This window comes from Anarrhichthys ocellatus, unplaced genomic scaffold, assembly GCF_004355925.1.
Source record: "Anarrhichthys ocellatus isolate YVR2014 unplaced genomic scaffold, GSC_Weel_1.0 scaffold29, whole genome shotgun sequence".
NCBI classification, from domain to species: domain Eukaryota; kingdom Metazoa; phylum Chordata; class Actinopteri; order Perciformes; family Anarhichadidae; genus Anarrhichthys; species Anarrhichthys ocellatus.
This window is the reverse complement of record NW_022280059.1, coordinates 1,629,744-1,645,769: the sequence shown is the minus strand read 5'-3', so window position 1 is coordinate 1,645,769 and position 16,026 is coordinate 1,629,744. Positions and strand designations below refer to the sequence as shown.

Below are 16,026 nucleotides of genomic sequence, written 5' to 3'. Positions count from 1 at the left end.
AATATGAAACTTCCCTAGTTAATTACTCATAATGAGTAAATCATTTTTTGTATTACAAGTTTTCTGAAATCGTATATTTAAATGTAATATTCTATATAAATGTAATTGCACATTTTTCTTTAAAAAAACATAAACATACCAAGTCATAAAATGGTAGGACCAAACTGAAATATTTGAAACAATTGATTAAATAGAACAAGAAAAAAATATTTCTTTGTCTTTTATTAATTAATAGTAATGGAGATCAGCACTCTTGGTAGTCCCCTGATCTGATCCGCCCCGGACCGAACCAGCAGCAAAGGGAGCGCTGTGCACCCACTCATAGAACGGGGGTTACTCCATGTAACTCTGTTTCTCTTCCTGTTTACGCAGATCAACCCGCAAACTCGGCTAAAGTTTGACCGTCCGACCAGCAGCTCTGACACCTGCATGTATTTCTGTACTCTAAAGACCTTTAGTGCACCGCAGAGGACAGACTAGCACCGGTATGGAGTGGTCTGTCACGTTGCTTTTAGCGGGGCTCATCACTGCTTTGCTTTGGCTGTTCAGACTGCGGAGCCGTAGACGCGTTTGTTTACCTCCAGGACCGTCCGGTCTACCGATCATAGGAAACCTGCTCCAGCTGGACAAAAGAGCTCCGTTCAAAACTATGCTGAAGGTGAGAATGAGAAGTCGACAACTTATTGGTTTCCCAGTCTGTGATCATATATTCTCGCTGGAGTTATACATAAATAGTTATGAAGCAACAGTCCTGTCCCCATGACGTACTTTTATTTCCATTGCTGAGCTTTTTATTATTAATTATTGTCATTGTTCAACAAAATGCAGTTTGTAGTCCCATTTTGCTATATAAGAAAAAAATCAAATAGATAAATCATATATATATATATATAATATATGCAGCAGCAAGCACCTCTTGTCACCAATATCACTGATGCTCGGTAGATGGATAGTGTTCTGGACGGTTTAATCATGAGACATTTCATGCTTTACCTCTACTTTTGCAGATCTACATGTTTGTTGTTTTATATTATGGATGTGGTTTTGTGATTGGGAGTCCCAGGGCTTCTGTTTTGTTCTCTGCAGTGCGCCGGGTATGTTGACTTTCATTTGTTCCTTGCATGTCTGTACAAGACTCAAATGCATGCTTATTGCTCCCCAGCTCAGTAAAAGCTATGGCCCCGTGATGACTGTGTACCTGGGCTCTCAGCGCGCTGTGGTCCTGGTGGGGTATGACGCTGTGAAGGAGGCACTGGTGGACCAGGCAGATGACTTCACTGGCAGAGGACCTATTCCTTTCTTAATGAGGGTTACCAGTGGCTATGGTACTATGGGAAATTTGTCATGATATGTACCATAGAACTATGTTTGAGTACAACATACTGTGTCCTTAACACCAGGCAGCAATCCTTGTGTTTCTGGTTTCCTCTGGCCCAAAGTTTTAAGTCTCTCTTCTCTTGTATCCACATCTAACAATAATGTTTTTATCTGAATTTCCCAGTGGCTTTTCTGAGTCTATTTTTTTTTTTTTTTTGGAGTTTGAGTTTGGTTTCAGTCCGCTGTAAGAAGCGATAATTCTTTAGTTTCTTTCATATGTTATAGCTTGTGTTTGTAGCTTCTGACTCATTGTGAGGTTCTTCCAACTACCGTTTCTGCATCTTCAAAGGCTTGGCGATCAGCAACGGAGAGCGCTGGCGGCAGTTGCGGCGCTTCACCCTGATGACGCTGAGAGACTTCGGGATGGGACGCAAGGGGATGGAAGAGTGGATCCAGGAGGAGAGTACACACCTGTTGGCCCGCATAGATGACACCAAAGGTATGCATGTGTTTTGCCTTGTATGTTTGCTCCGATTGTGTATTTCTCATCAGTCATACACAACGCAGGGTCATAACTACAAACCCAAAATGCAAAGCTGAAGATGGAGCAGATGAAGGACAGAATAGTCCAAGTGGTGCTGGCTTTTTTTATCAGTCAGGCAGAAAGTTTTCTGAGTACCAGAGAAGCTCACAAGTCATCTTTCGCGAGTCCAAGTCGATGCATGCCATCCGTTCAGCTTCCAACATATCGCAGCTATACCGAAGGTGTTCATAGCATGCAGGCTACTGTTATCCTCACTCCTCTATCTACTCATTCTTTGGTATGTGATCCCTTTAAACGGGCTATTGCAATGCAATATGAAAAAGGAACACGCACAATGAAAACGTTCCTTTTCAGTAAATAACTGTATTTTTCCCCTAAAAATGGATATAGACAAACAGTTAGAGTTCTACCATATTGTATAATTCCACTGGGTCTCCAACTAATGACAGCGACCATCAATGAACACATTTCTCCAGCCTTTCAAACCTAGAGATGCTCACAAGTCTCAAGTCACCATGTGTGTGAGACTTAAGACCAAGTCCCCATCTCTACTTTTATTTTTTTCATTTTTTCCTCCAGCTACACCTTTCGATCCCACCTACTTCATGAGCTGCACCGTGTCCAACGTGATCTGCTGCTTGGTGTTCGGCCAACGCTTCAGCTACGACGACCAGCACTTCCTGTCCCTCCTGCAGATAATCAATGAGACCCTGAGGTTCAGCAGCAGTCCCTTTGGTCAGGTAAGAGGGGGGGGGGGGTTTCCCCTCCCTAACTACGCGTCTTTTTGTATACTCGCTCAGTCAGATTATTTTAGACCCTCAAGAATATCATCTATATAAGTGTACTATAAGGTGATTTGGGCTATCAGCTTTTTCTGTATAAACCATAAATCAGTGGAACATCCTACCTGATGGAAAAGGACCTAACTATTCTTATTTCGGTTTTTATCATTTTGATTGCATGGTTAAGATGTTATTGATATACTGGCCATGAATCCTTTTTTGTTGTGATTAGTTTTTAGTGTGCCCTGGAAACGTCTGTGTTTTGTGTATGTTAAAGTGGTGATGATGTTTGCTTAATTTGTTTTTTTATTCTAATTTTTGCAGTCTCTTGGCCACGGTAAAAGCTAGACTGCGTTCAAATATTCATTAAAAAAAAAAAAAAAAGTGATTATATATTTTCAGTTTGTCTTTTTTCAGAGAAAGATGCAGGCTGGTTGTGAAACACGCCATTCATAGGATTTCTCTCCCTTCCCAGCTCTACAATATCTTCCCTCGGTTGATGGAGCGGCTGCCGGGTCGACACCACAAAGTTTTCGCCAGAATTGAAAAGCTGAAGGAGTTCATAATCAAAAAGATCCAGGAGCACCAGGACACACTGGAGCCCGGATCACCCAGAGACTACATCGACTGCTTCCTCACTCGACTCAATCAGGTATGACCCAACTCGGTTCATCAAGTGGAAAAATGTGAACTGAGAGTTAGTTTCATTTAAAGTGGACATGTTAAGCATGCTGACTAGTTACACTTACGTATTCACTGATGCAAAAGCACATAGTCCCTCTAACAACAGATGGTTCTGCAAATACTGAGCACCTCAGACCGCTAGGTGCACAGCTGAGCTCCCTCCAGTGCATCTGAACATCTCGAACTGTGATCCTGCAGCAGGTGTTTTTGTATCAGTAAAAAAAAAAAAGGGCTCTTGTTTCGTTTCTTTAGGAGAAAGACATTCCCACAAGCGAGTTCCACTATAACAACCTGGTGGCAACGGTGCTGAATCTCTACCTGGCAGGAACCGAAACCACCAGCTCCACTCTCAGATTTGCACTGAATGTGCTGATCAAGTACCCCAAAATACAGGGTAGGTCCCAGAAACCTGTGTAAAAAGGTAGAAGTCAGTGTGCAGATTCTACAAGCCTAATTACTTTTACATGGAATATTTAGTTTAAACACATCTCTCAACTTTACAAGATCGTCACCGGTTGCATGTAATGCTGATGAAGCTGAGCATTTTCCACCTCCTCTCCATTCATTGTACTTCACTCTATTTGCCAGTCAGTGAATCGACTTAACTGTTTCAGCAGCGGTTAAATAGCTGTGTCTCCCTCATTCTGAAGAGAACATGCAGCAAGAGATCGACACTGTGATTGGACGGCAGCGTTGTCCTTACATGGAGGACAAGAAGTCCCTCCCCTTTACGGACGCAGTCCTCCATGAAATCCAGCGTCTCATGGATATCGTCCCCATGAACATCCCCCACTACGCCCTCCAGGACATCTCGTTCAGGGGTTACACAATTCCCAAGGTATCCCGATGTCGTCACATAAAGTGTTGTCGACGTTTTTTCCAGATGATATTAAAACGACTGTCTCGTCTCAACAGGCTACGTTCATCATCCCCTTGTTGCACTCTGTGCTGAAAGAGGAGAAACAGTGGGAGACCCCTTGGTCCTTCAACCCGCAGCACTTCCTGGAACAGAAAGGCAACTTTAAGCAAAACCCTGCTTTCATGCCATTCTCTGCAGGTAAATTATTAAGCAAATGTCCTTTTTTATTTTTTTTTTAAGACTCTCAGAGAATATGGCCGCACTTTTCTGAGCTCTGATGTCATCGAGAGAACAAACCAGTCCGCAGGCCATCGTCTTCCATTGATCTCGTATTCTTATTCTCACCGGTTTCTTTCTCAGGAAAGAGGGCTTGTGTCGGAGAGTCCCTGGCTCGCATGGAGCTCTTCCTCTTCCTGGCGTCACTCCTGCAGCGCTTCACCTTCTCTTGCCCCGGAGGACCCAACAGTGTGGATCTGAGCCCCGAATACAGCAGCTTCGCCAACCTGCCTCGCAGGTACGAGATCATCGCGACTCCCCGGCGCTAATGGTATTTTGATATGAGTTCTCTGTCCTGTAACTCTGAGGTTTGCCATGTACACAGCCGATAAATGCTGAGTTCAATGGTCTTTAGATTGAACTCCCCCTGCACAGAGTGGTTTCAGTGGTGCCAAAGCAAAAAAAAAAAAACAGGAATTATTATTATTTTTGTCATGTGAGTTTCCTGGGCTCTTGCCAATAAATATTTTGAGGGTAACATTTAAGACGGTGCCTTGTTGAACGAGTTAACCTAATCTATACTTGCCTGCTCACATCATGTTTACACATATTCTGTCAACATGTCCAGTGCTTGTATTGTAGCGTCATAATATTATTCCAAAATTATGAACATCTTTGTCATCTTCTCAAGATTCTCCGTTAATAATCTCAAATGTTTTAGCTTCAACCGAGGATTAAAGCTTTTACTAAATGTTAAAAAAAAAATGTATACCAAAGATTTTATGTCACAGTGGTGTTTCTCTTTTGCTGGACGCCGTCAGAATACACAGTGCACATAAAGATTAGTAATAATCTAAAATGATCCCAAGGAGCAGATTGTTCAGAGATGCACTCAACTCGCACCACATTGCTGCAGTAAAGTCCACTTTGCACTCTGTTCCTCGGACATGTGGCACATTTTGCCACAAGAGGGCACTTGTTCAACAGTTATCACTGTGTTGACACATCTTGAGATCTTCCAAAGTGCCTCTTCTGGTGTTGATTTAAAGAGTTGATTTGGGCCTTTTCTTTATTAGGTTTTCTCACTCTTTGCTAGGTTGCTTTTGCGGGAAAAAAATTATGAATCGCATTATAAAAACCTAAAAATAATTAGTTTACAAATTGATAAACAATAAATACTGGATGTTTCGTCCACATCGGTCATCCGGTGACTGACCGCGGCGTCAGCCTGTCGGTGTGTTGATGCATATTCCAGCGTATCTCTGGCTTGTGTCAGAGCAACAGTGGGATGGACGATGTCATAAGTGGGGGGTCGTTGTCAAACACTGAGGCTCCGATAACTATCATGGCAGGTTTTATTAAACGCTGATAAGACCCAGGAACTAACACATCCGGTACACAGCATTATATGTGGAACTGTGTTATGTAGTCGGTACTTTTTTAATGTTTTTTCTAACACAAATGTACGTGTGTACTTTAACCATGAGCTAACAAATGCTTTTATTCACTCTGTATTTTTTATAAATAAAATGTATCAGGAAATAAACATTATTATAAAGTGAATTGGTGTTGACTGAGCATCTTGTTAAATGGATTAATCCTAACATGTAGTATATATTTGTAGCCGATATAAACCTGATCATTTGTTGTCATTTACTGCGCCACAAACAAAACAAAACAAATAGTACTTTTGTCCGAGTGATGACGGCACAGTTGTGACTTTCATGAGCTGTTTAATATCATTTTTAAAGACAGGAAAACCCGACACTTACTATAAGTGTGTTGCCTAATTGCAACTGTAAACTATTGTTTGTTGTGTAAAGAATATTAAGCGATAACAAATGACAAATCTGAAAGTCAAATGAAAGTGAAAATACACTTTTTCACCGTCACACCAAGGATATTATTCAAATAATTGCTCAAAACATAGCACAAGTCCATCTCCCTCTCTCTCTCTCGGCTTTGCTAAATGTTGGGCAGGTGATATTTATGCTTCACCTGTTTCTTAACATCCGGTGCTGGTGAGATGTTGCTGTTTGGTAACTGAGGAAGGTACTGAGCCTAGAGGGAGGAAAGGGGAAGAGAGGGAGAGAAACTGGGTGAGATGACGCTTTATCAGGATGCCTGGCGGTAAAAAGGGTGGCTGTAGCAGCGTGCACAGCGTGTACGTTTGGGAGTCACGGGACGGTTTCTTCCACCAACGAGTTCCCGCGTTTTTTCCGTGCTTACCCCCGGCTGCCTGCGTCGGGAGCCCCTGTCGTGTCGTCGTCCCGGCCGCTCGCTCTCGCGGCCCCAGTTGGCTGCTTCCTCCTGGAAGTACGGCAGCTCCAGCAGCTCTTCACAGGACAGCCGGAGCGCGGGGTCCATCACCAGGCATGACTGCTCACAGGAAGACGCATAGATTTACACGGAGTCATCGGCAATGCCGGTATATAAGCCAGGCTCTGTCACTCATAAACATAACATACCTTCATAACATGGAGGGCGTGAGGAGACACACCATGGAAGCGCTTTTCCAAGGGCTCCTGAGAGCAAAAAAATAAATGTGAAGTAAGAACATACAACCACACTTCATCGCCTCTCTGTTGAGAACATGTGGCAGCCGGATTCGTACCGTCGTGTCGGGTTCAGGAATACTGACTCCACTGAAGAACACGTTGGAGCGGAACACCTGCTGGTGACGAGGGATCAGGTCACCTGAGGTCAGAGAGGAGATCATTACAATCAGAGTGTGTGTGTGTGTGTGTGTGTGTGTGTGTGCGCGCGTGCGGTAAACGGTTCGCAAACCTTAAGACTCAAAAGAAACCTCATGTAAATGTATATATAACATCTAACTATCTCCTTAACAATAAAGGGGCAGGGCCTGCTTTCTATACTGGTTCAACAAACCCACAAGAGCAATTGGGAAAGGAAATAGGAAGTCCAAGGTTCCTGTTCAGTGAACGTTTCTTACGGTTGCTTTCACACCTAACCTGTTTGATTCAGTTCACTGGAACTCTGGAGCATGTGCCCGTTTGGTTTTAGTTAGACTGGTGTGAAAGCTGTTAATGGTCAAACGACCGCACCGAGGTCGCTTGAAAAGTCTGCTTTCAAGCTTACTGGTGCAGTTTCTTTATGGTGGGAAAGCAAAGCAAACCAACCACAAGACTGAGATAGAAGATATGGTATTTTATGATTTTAAAAAAATGAACTATTAAATCCATCTGCCGATTGTGGGAACTGGACCCTATTTTCCATGTTTCTGTTTTTGTAAATGAGTAATGGGGACAATTTTTAAACTGGTCTAGTTTTGAACGCTGCAGCTGCAATGTAATTGCTCGGGGCCACTCCTCACCGTCAAGGAAAAATATATTTTTTTCTCTTTACCTTTTGCTTGATCCGGTCTGTTTGTTATTGTGTCATGTGAAAAACGGTGGAAATGTGAGTGAGAGTCGGAAAGAGGAGCGTCGGTGTTGTCGGATTTTGTTGTGTTGAAGTACAGAAAGCGTAGCTTAGTGTTATCTAGAAGATTTTCAATGTCGTGGCTGAATAATTGGCTGATTTCCACCATGTGGAAGCAACGTGAGATTTCAGAACGAGACCTCTCAGAGCCAGATGCAGATTAACCAACAAACTATATCGAGAGAAAACCAAAAAAAACAGTTTCATTTCTCTGTGGGGTTCTTTCCATAATGTTGGAAGACACTTCTAATAATAATCTGAGCTCGTCAGTGGCAAAAACGAGCACTTTTATTGACTACATTGACAGTGAGGAGTTGTCCTGAGCGATTACATTGCAGCCTGTTTAGCGGCTGCAGCATTCTCCTTCGATACTGGACCAATGTCAAAAATCATTGTTCCCGTTAGTCCCTGTGACGCAAAAACATGGGAAAAATATCCCAGTCCATAAATCCAGGTTGAAAAGGACCAAAGAGACCTTTTAAGAGAGCAACGTCATATGCGATCGGTATACTGTGGCCCCTCGGTGTACCTAGAGTTTTTCGGATGAGGTAGAGCTGGTCAACGTCGGACTTCCCGGGCCACAGTGGATTCCCGTGGAGCAGCTCGGCGAAGACACAGCCCAGGGCCCAAACGTCCACAGGGGGCCCATACTGAGTATCCCCCACCAGCAGCTCAGGGGCCCGGTACCAGCGGGTCGCCACGTAGTCCGTGTAGTCATCTTCTGGTCCTGCTGAGTGTGCAGACGGAGATAACTTGTAGGGACACGCACATGCACTTAGACGTCACATATTGAACACCAAATAACACGAGCGTCGTAGAGGAAGGGATTACAACGACTACATGTTAATGTATGGAAACATAACACCCGAAACCCAAGGCAGGAAGGGTAAACAGAGACACGCTAACTGGCAGAGCGGCCCACCTGTGCAATGCCTTCTTTATAACATTGAAAGTGAGGAGGCCATCGACAGGAGCCCGTTCGGGTCCCATGTTGAATAAATCATTAGAGATTAACACTAAATGCACTGGCTCTCTGGATTGACCTACTCAGAATGCGGGCAAAGCCGAAGTCGCAGAGCTTGATGACTCCGGTTTTGGTGAGGAGGATGTTCTCTGGCTTTACATCACGGTGGATGCACTGCAACACAAACGCTCGGCATCAAGGATTTAGGCAACGTGATACACAATCTCTTAGAGAGAGAGAGAGAGAGAGAGAGAGAGAGAGATGCTTATATTGCATGGGTACGTCAATTTGTGGGGTGAATCTATGAAATGGTTTCGATGGAGAAATGAAACGAGGTGTGAATACATTTTTCTAGAGGATGGATGAACATGTTTTTTGAGAGAATGAGGAAACGGGCCTCGTCTCTCTTAGGACCGTGATGCTTACTGCTGTTGTTGTTATTGGTTGGTTTTCTTATTTGCTGTATATGTTTACTGTTCATTTCATTGGTTCTACTTGTTAGTTTTCATAACATTTGTCACATGTTCGACATAAATTCTATCTGTCTAAGATTGCACGATCTTTTGAAAGATTCTGGGGAAATGGCAAACTGCTATCACACAAAAAACATGATCGAAATAATGCTGTGAGCAGCCACAGTCAGCAAGTTACCTACTTTAAAATATAAATGTTGACCTGGTTAAGTAATTAATAATAATAATAATAACAACTTGATATGGTATATGTAACGCAATGATACAGATACAAAGTCCTCATGTAGGTAAATGTAGCAATAAAGTTAAGCAGAGTAGTAGAGCAATATATACATAGATATATATAGATACTGTATAATGTTTGGGGAAAAATAAAATAGTCAACAGTAAAACTTCTTAAAACAATAATCGGATGTACACAAAGTACATTTTGTTGCTGTAGTCATTCGTGGACAAAATACAGTCGTCATTTTTTCGCATTCTGTGAATTAAAAACAAAGTGCCTTCTTCTGTGAGGCTGTGGACTTTGTCCCCTAGCTTTTAAAGACTTGTCCCACTGTGAATGTGTGACTGTCTAACCAGCATGGAGAGAGAGAGCAGAAACAATGTGTTCAATGCACTGTTCATACGGAAAGAAAGAAAAGTTCTAATCCAGTCTTGGAAACTCCAAATGTATCCTTTCAGATAAAAAAACATGAAACAAAGATCCATATTAAAAATGTGCTGACATTGTGCTTGTGGCAAAAGCTAACAGCTTGCAGAGTCTGCCACACGATGCTTTTCAGCTGAGCCTCCTGGACCCTGCAGAGGACGACACACAAAGGATTATTGATCGTCGTAAGAGGAACTCAACTAAAACCTTCTGCTAGACTTCTTTTCCTCGTCTATTATTTAAAAAACTAAAAACAGAAGTGGTGCTTTACACAGCACCTCGTGTCACCCCGGGTAACCTTAGGCCCGTCTCTAACGGCAACAGCGCCTTTGTTTTCTGGAGCAGCTAGAGTTTCTGCTGCACAGCCTTGTGGGGGAAATGGTCCGATAGCAACTGGCCATTGTGGCCTGGGCGTGAGCACTGTGTGACATCAGATGTCAAAAAGTACAAATCTGATCTTGTGACTTTAGATGTGTCTGAGGAGTGCTCAAAGAATGGAGAGAAAAGAACCATTTTGCTCTTAAAGTAGTGTTATTACAGCGAGGATGACCTCTGAGCGAGGCCAACGCCGTCACCGAGGTTTTGAACTCGGCGGCTCACGATACCGCGGGGGGAGTGAGCGGAGGGGTATTCAGTTGGTTGCAATCTGCAACCTCGCCGCTAAATGGCACTAAATCCTACACACTGTGACTTTAAGTAAAAGGAAGTATTATCAGTCAAATGTAACCAACATATAAAAAGTTACTAAAGTATATTTGTGTCGTTGTGTCTGAGAAGTAACTTGTACCTCACTCTCAACTATGGAGTAAAACGTACAATTTAAGATGTAGTGAAGTACAAGGTAGCATAAAAGGAAAGTACTTGACTAAAGTGCCTCAAAAGTGTTTTTACATTATGAGGAAATGTAAATTCCACCACTGCAATCTTGTCATGAATTTTGAAAAGAGGTACCAGCGAAATAGATAACAGATACGCTTCTGGAGGAGAGAGAAGGAATGTCTTCAGTTGTCTACATTTGTGGCCCTTCAGCATCTCCCACAACTCACGGACACGCCACGGCTGCGTTTCCCCAGACTTACCCTCGAGGGTGTTTGTCCAGCTCATTGAGGACCGTCTGCTCGCAGAACTCGAACACCAAGTGGAGCCGTCTTTTCCTCCTGAAGACCTCCAGCAGGTTGACCAGGTTCACGTGTTTCAGCTGCTGCGGGACCGACAGACACCGTGGACACGGTTTTTAGCGCTCGACCAGCACAAAATGTTGGACGAAATACTTAATTCAACCTATAGAGGATCTAAAGCATGCATCCTAATGCTGTCTTTATGGCTGTTATTTTTGTTTGTCTTCAGATTTTCTTCCACACATTGTATACATGTTTACACTTAGTTTTATTCTGTCTTTTTAAAAGTTTGTTTTCCAAAAACGTAAATGTTTGTCAAGCTCTTTAAAGCTGCCCTGTCTATTGTGTGTAGGCTAATTACACTTGCATGACCTCACAGTGTAACAAAAGATCACACGGCCTTGCTGCGTGCATGCGCACCTGTGAGCGTGCACAGTGCCCACTCCGCGGTGTTAGATGTGGGCCCAACTTGATACTGCGGGGCTGATGCTCTGTTCTCACCTTCAGCATGCGTATTTCTCTCAATGCAATCTTCTTGATGACGGGGTCGTCTTCAGACTCCACAAACTTCTTGATGGCCACTATCTGGCCCGTGTCCCTGTGTCTGCACTTGAACACCACGCCGTACGAACCCTCGCCGATTTTGGCCAGCTTTTCATATTTCTCCATCGGCAGTTAGCGGCTGTCACCTGTCAAGAGAGAAAAGCACGCTCGGCACTTCACCAAAATCGAATGGAATCCCCGAAATAAAATGGCATTAAGTGCGCATGTCTATTTCCTTTGGGGTTTGCAGTTTTCCTACAAACCTGGTCAAATGTATTTCTATTTGAGGGACATTCAGAGGATGTGTGTTGACAAAACCAATTCACGCCAAGTTGTAAGTGTCGCAACCAGCGCGAGAGGCGCACTCACCTGCGCAGCAGAATGTGAACGGGTCTCCTCATCGACAGGTCAGCAGCGAGTCTGCGGGGGAGTCCATCGAAAGTCCGCAAAGCTATAGCTTACATGTCCTCTGGGCGTCAATGCCTAGCGTGAGTATGAAATACAGTAGCTCAGTAGTGAGAGGCGGTCTCTCTCCGTCTCGTCCCGGTGCGTCGTCCCCTTGGTAACCCTCTCTGGTTGTTATCTCGCGTCGACACACAGACGGTCAGTCCACTGTCTCACTCTCGAGTCCTCGTTTTCGTATCGACACGACGTCTCATTTATTCATGAACACAGAGATAATAAGGACTCATTAGGACGTTTGACACTGCGCAAGAAAAAGAGCAACAGGTAACCGATATAGAGCCAATTCACAGAGCTGGCTACGTGAGTTTACAACGCGCGCGTGGATGCACGCTCGTTTTAACCAAGGAGACTGCTGGCTCAGACGGGCCAATAGGAGAGGTGGACGGTCGTTAAAGGGACAGTTCACCCCCCAAAAATGTTTTCCTCTTATCTGTCGTGCTGTATATTTAGCTAGAATGTTTTGGTGTAAGTTGCCACGTCTTGGAGATATCGGCCGTAGAGATGTGTCTGCACTCTCTCCAGCTTAACGGCTTGTGGTGCTTAAAGTGTAAAAGAATACATTTGAAAACCTCAACAGCAAAGTCTCTTCCAGAAACCATGAACTGGTTACTCAAGATATATAAGTTTCATCATGGCTCACAAGTCTGTGGATTATGAGTACTTTTGCTTTTGGTACTTAAAGTGGCAATCTCTGAATATATTCATTTAAATAAATGTACATTCAATCACTATCTATCGCTGAAGGAGGTCACACAGTGGGGATTGAGCCTATGGCCCATTGATGGAAGTATTGCGAAATTCATTTATTTACAGTATTATAAACTGGGTGTCTAGTGACATTCCCAGAAAAAGAAATACTGTATTACAGTTTTTCTCCGTCATTTACACACAACAAAATGGAACTATATGTAGACATTTCTAAAAAACCGCAGACCAAGACCCCCAGACTGTTAAACTCTTTTCACTCAAACAGAAATGCTAACTGAACCAGGACTGAAATCTTAATGATTTACGTACATTTCGCTGATGACACCTCTGTACTTTTACTTGAGTATGATTTTAAATGCAGGTCTTTAATTTTGTCACCGTCTGTCTGTCCCTCAGTCCCTCCTCTTCCTCCTCCTCCTCCTCCTCCTTCTTTTCCTCTTCCTCCTCCTCCTCCTCCAGCTACATCCCCTGTTCCTCAGGCCCCTTTATTACCATTTTCCATTCATCCACAAGATGCCCTCAGACTTTCCTTCTTTTCCCCATCACCTGACTGCCCCACCCACCTACACACCTGTTTCCACCCTCGTCAGCCCTGTGGTATTTAACCGCTCTATTTCCACCGTTTCCCTGCAAGTTCGTCCAAGTTGCTAGGTTGACTTTTGCTTTTGAGCCTCTGATCCCTGTAGTCCTGTTACCTGGAACATTTAGTGAAAGTCTTTGTATTTTTATGTTGTTTTTTTGCCACTTTTACTTGACTAAAAGATCCCTTTCACTGAAACACATTCTGTACTTTACACGCTTGTCCATTAGTATATGAGCCGTTATCAAAAACAAAGTTCCAGAGAGCGCCTCACACCGCTGTTGAAAGAAGCTGCAGCGTCGTGTCACTCTGCCACAGACATGACCAACTCTGATGTGGTTGCATGATTTATAGACTATTCTGTTCTCTCTGTTGACTGTGAATATTTTTTCCCCCAGTGTCCCTCCCTCTGCTCGTCTGGCCCAGAGACTTTGGGCTTTCCCGCAGCTCTATGGGATCCTCTGCAGAATCACACGAGATGTCATTTAGGGCCTCACGGCGAATGATGGGAAAGCGGACCGCGTTGTGCTCTGGAGACACTCACCTTGACACCTTGAGGTGCTGGCATCGAGGGCCTTGTGGGTGCAGGATATGAAATGGCCGATGGCAGACTGGCGAGGCGTGTCGGTTGAACGGGGTCAGTGAGGCACGTATAGGTTGTTGTCTTTAGAGGCCCGTTGCGGTACGTTAGAAAACCACCGGAGAGCAGAGAAAATACAGTAGGTGGGTTTGAATCGGGCTTTATCTATTTGCAACTCGTGTGTGTGTTCAGTGGCTTCCTCTTTTATCATACTCTCTTGGTCTAATACTCAGAGGCCCTTCATTTTTATCCCAAGATGCATCTCTGGTTAAAGGAGCTATGTTAATAACCAAAGCAAAACCGCTGAGGCCGTCGCCATCTTGGTTTTTTGCAACCAGTGAATATATTAAATATAGCAACCATATTTGGACTGCTGAGGAGTGACGCTGTGGTAGAGACGCCATATACGGCTCTGGTAGCGAACTGTCAATCATAAGGTAGCCCCGCCCCTAAATCATTTACTGAGGGAACAGACCGAGTGAGAAGTAGTCATTTTCTCATAGACTTCGATACAATCTGACATCTTTTTAGAACCAGAGGAGTCGCCCCCTGATGGCTAGTGGAGAGAATACAGAGAACCAGAACCAGAGGTTGCCGCCTGGTTTCTCCACAAAGAATTACACAAAAGCACCACTTTAAGTCTTGTGTTTGCCAAAGATGTGCTATTGGAAAAATGCCATCCAGCGTGAAAAAAAAGCATAAAAACGACTTAAGGAATGTTGGTTGACTAAGACCAAATCAACCGATTAGTCAACTAATGGACTAAGAGGGAGCAGCCCTATTTATATATATATATATATATATATATATAGTTATTTTATCTCTCAGACAAAATTATACAGAAGGAAGATGTGTAATTGACCTTTCTCTAACTCAATACTGTTATAATAGTTGTGTACATTTGTAATGGACAATTATTTTGTGAGAAAAGAACACAAGTGTGGATCAGAAAAAGATGACTAAATATTTCAGGCTTGAAGTTGACAGTCAACCCCCAAAATGCACCATCTCTGGCCACCAGGCGGCAGCATGCACCCACCAGAGCTCCCACAGACCAACACACAAGTTAGAGTAGTAGTTGTTGACGGTTTAAAGCCTCACTCGTATTAGTCTCACCCTGGTATAATTAATGGTAATCAGAGACACCGTGCTGTTGGCACGGTGGGACACACTGTTGGTGTCTTTGTCTGAGCGATCATCTTGTTCTGTTGTTATCATTGTTGGTATTTTAGGGGATTTCTGCTTTGAGTTTCCCTTTGCTAAATGTCACCGTTTGTTGCCAGTGTTTCATGTATAGCTCATTCTTCATAGCTGTGAATGGAAGACAATAAACAACCAGGGGAAACACTTTTGGGCAAAACCTAAAGGAAAATAAAAATACCAAAGCCTGAATACTATGTCCATCTACTATCTGTACTTCCCTGTTGAACCCTCCCTCAGACAGAAACAAAAGCATTACAACCATCCTCAGGTTGTTTTAGTCTAGACTTCCTTTTGAAAATACACAATCCAACCTCTAAAAAAGGCACCCAGACGTATGTCAGTGCGCCGCACGGTCCAGCCCTGTTGGCATCTCCATCCCTTGAAATTCACCCTTCTACTTTTAGACACGCCAGCCCCAAGTGGCTCAGATCCCTGGGCCTGGCAGCCCTGCCCGCCTTCACAGCCACCAGGTAAATGTGGCGGTCAGTTGGCGGCACACCAGTGCCATGCAGGGCCTGTTGACACGGTCGGCCAGTGGCAGACAGGCCAGAGAATGTTAGGGAGCCGGTGCCTCTAAAGTCAGTCATTCAGGGTGTTCGGCTCCTGGCTTCCTGGTGTGGACAGAAGGCAGGCAGAGCTCTGTTGAGCAGCAGATGTTTTACACTGAGGCCGTTACCCTCATTTCCTGGGCGGAGAGCTCCTCGCTCTATTAGACGAGTAACAGGAACCAGAAAAAAAAAAAAGAGGAGTTAGAGGGAGAGAGAGAAAGGCAGAGCGAGGGAGTGCAAGAGAAAAGTTAGCTGAGCTCCCACAAATCACTTTGTCACCAGCAAGCTCTGACAAGCACCAGGAGAGAGAGAGAGAGAGAGAGAGAGAGAGAGAGAGAGAGAGAGAGAG

General features: G+C 43.9%; 2 protein-coding genes across 5 annotated transcripts; one reads left to right on the top strand and one right to left on the bottom strand.

Moving 5' to 3' along the window:
* The first annotated feature begins 347 nt into the window (after positions 1–347).
* LOC116392248 (cytochrome P450 2F5-like) lies at positions 348–5,965 on the top strand. The gene is made up of 9 exons (XM_031863526.1): positions 348–658; positions 1,163–1,325; positions 1,667–1,816; positions 2,441–2,601; positions 3,119–3,295; positions 3,580–3,721; positions 3,978–4,165; positions 4,243–4,384; positions 4,547–5,965. Exons 1-9 carry the CDS (start codon positions 488–490, stop codon positions 4,729–4,731), a joined length of 1,479 nt encoding a protein of 492 aa, XP_031719386.1. The 5' UTR covers positions 348–487; the 3' UTR covers positions 4,732–5,965.
* Positions 5,966–6,118: 153 nt separating this feature from the next.
* On the bottom strand, positions 6,119–12,373 carry LOC116392249 (cyclin-dependent kinase-like 1). Of its 4 annotated transcripts, XM_031863530.1 has the most exons (10): positions 11,963–12,373; positions 11,552–11,739; positions 11,012–11,133; positions 10,009–10,081; positions 8,891–8,981; positions 8,373–8,573; positions 7,017–7,099; positions 6,871–6,927; positions 6,632–6,781; positions 6,119–6,463 (listed from the first exon to the last, which is right to left on the bottom strand). In XM_031863530.1, exons 2-10 carry the CDS (start codon positions 11,717–11,719, stop codon positions 6,368–6,370), a joined length of 1,041 nt encoding a protein of 346 aa, XP_031719390.1. In that variant the 5' UTR covers positions 11,720–11,739; positions 11,963–12,373; the 3' UTR covers positions 6,119–6,367. The 4 variants fall into 4 exon arrangements, with proteins under 4 accessions (XP_031719390.1, XP_031719389.1, XP_031719387.1 ...); XM_031863529.1 differs by having other exon boundaries at positions 6,399–6,781; positions 11,012–11,130; XM_031863527.1 differs by having other exon boundaries at positions 6,400–6,781.
* Positions 12,374–16,026: the final 3,653 nt, after the last annotated feature.

What these genes read in the sequence shown, in the direction of transcription:
- LOC116392248 (XM_031863526.1), top strand. Translation starts at nt 488, where the DNA reads ATGGAGTGGTCTGTCACGTTGCTTTTAGCGGGGCTCATCACTGCTTTG. An exon ending in GGGGTTACACAATTCCCAAG is followed by an intron (nt 4,166 to 4,242) that starts GTATCCCGATGT and finishes TCGTCTCAACAG; the next exon opens with GCTACGTTCATCATCCCCTT. An exon ending in TTTCATGCCATTCTCTGCAG is followed by an intron (nt 4,385 to 4,546) that starts GTAAATTATTAA and finishes TTTCTTTCTCAG; the next exon opens with GAAAGAGGGCTTGTGTCGGA.
- LOC116392249 (XM_031863527.1), bottom strand. Translation starts at nt 11,719, where the DNA reads ATGGAGAAATATGAAAAGCTGGCCAAAATCGGCGAGGGTTCGTACGGC. An exon ending in CGGCTTTGCCCGCATTCTGA is followed by an intron (nt 8,574 to 8,890) that starts GTAGGTCAATCC and finishes CTGCACACTCAG; the next exon opens with CAGGACCAGAAGATGACTAC. An exon ending in ACGCCCTCCATGTTATGAAG is followed by an intron (nt 6,782 to 6,870) that starts GTATGTTATGTT and finishes TCCTGTGAGCAG; the next exon opens with TCATGCCTGGTGATGGACCC.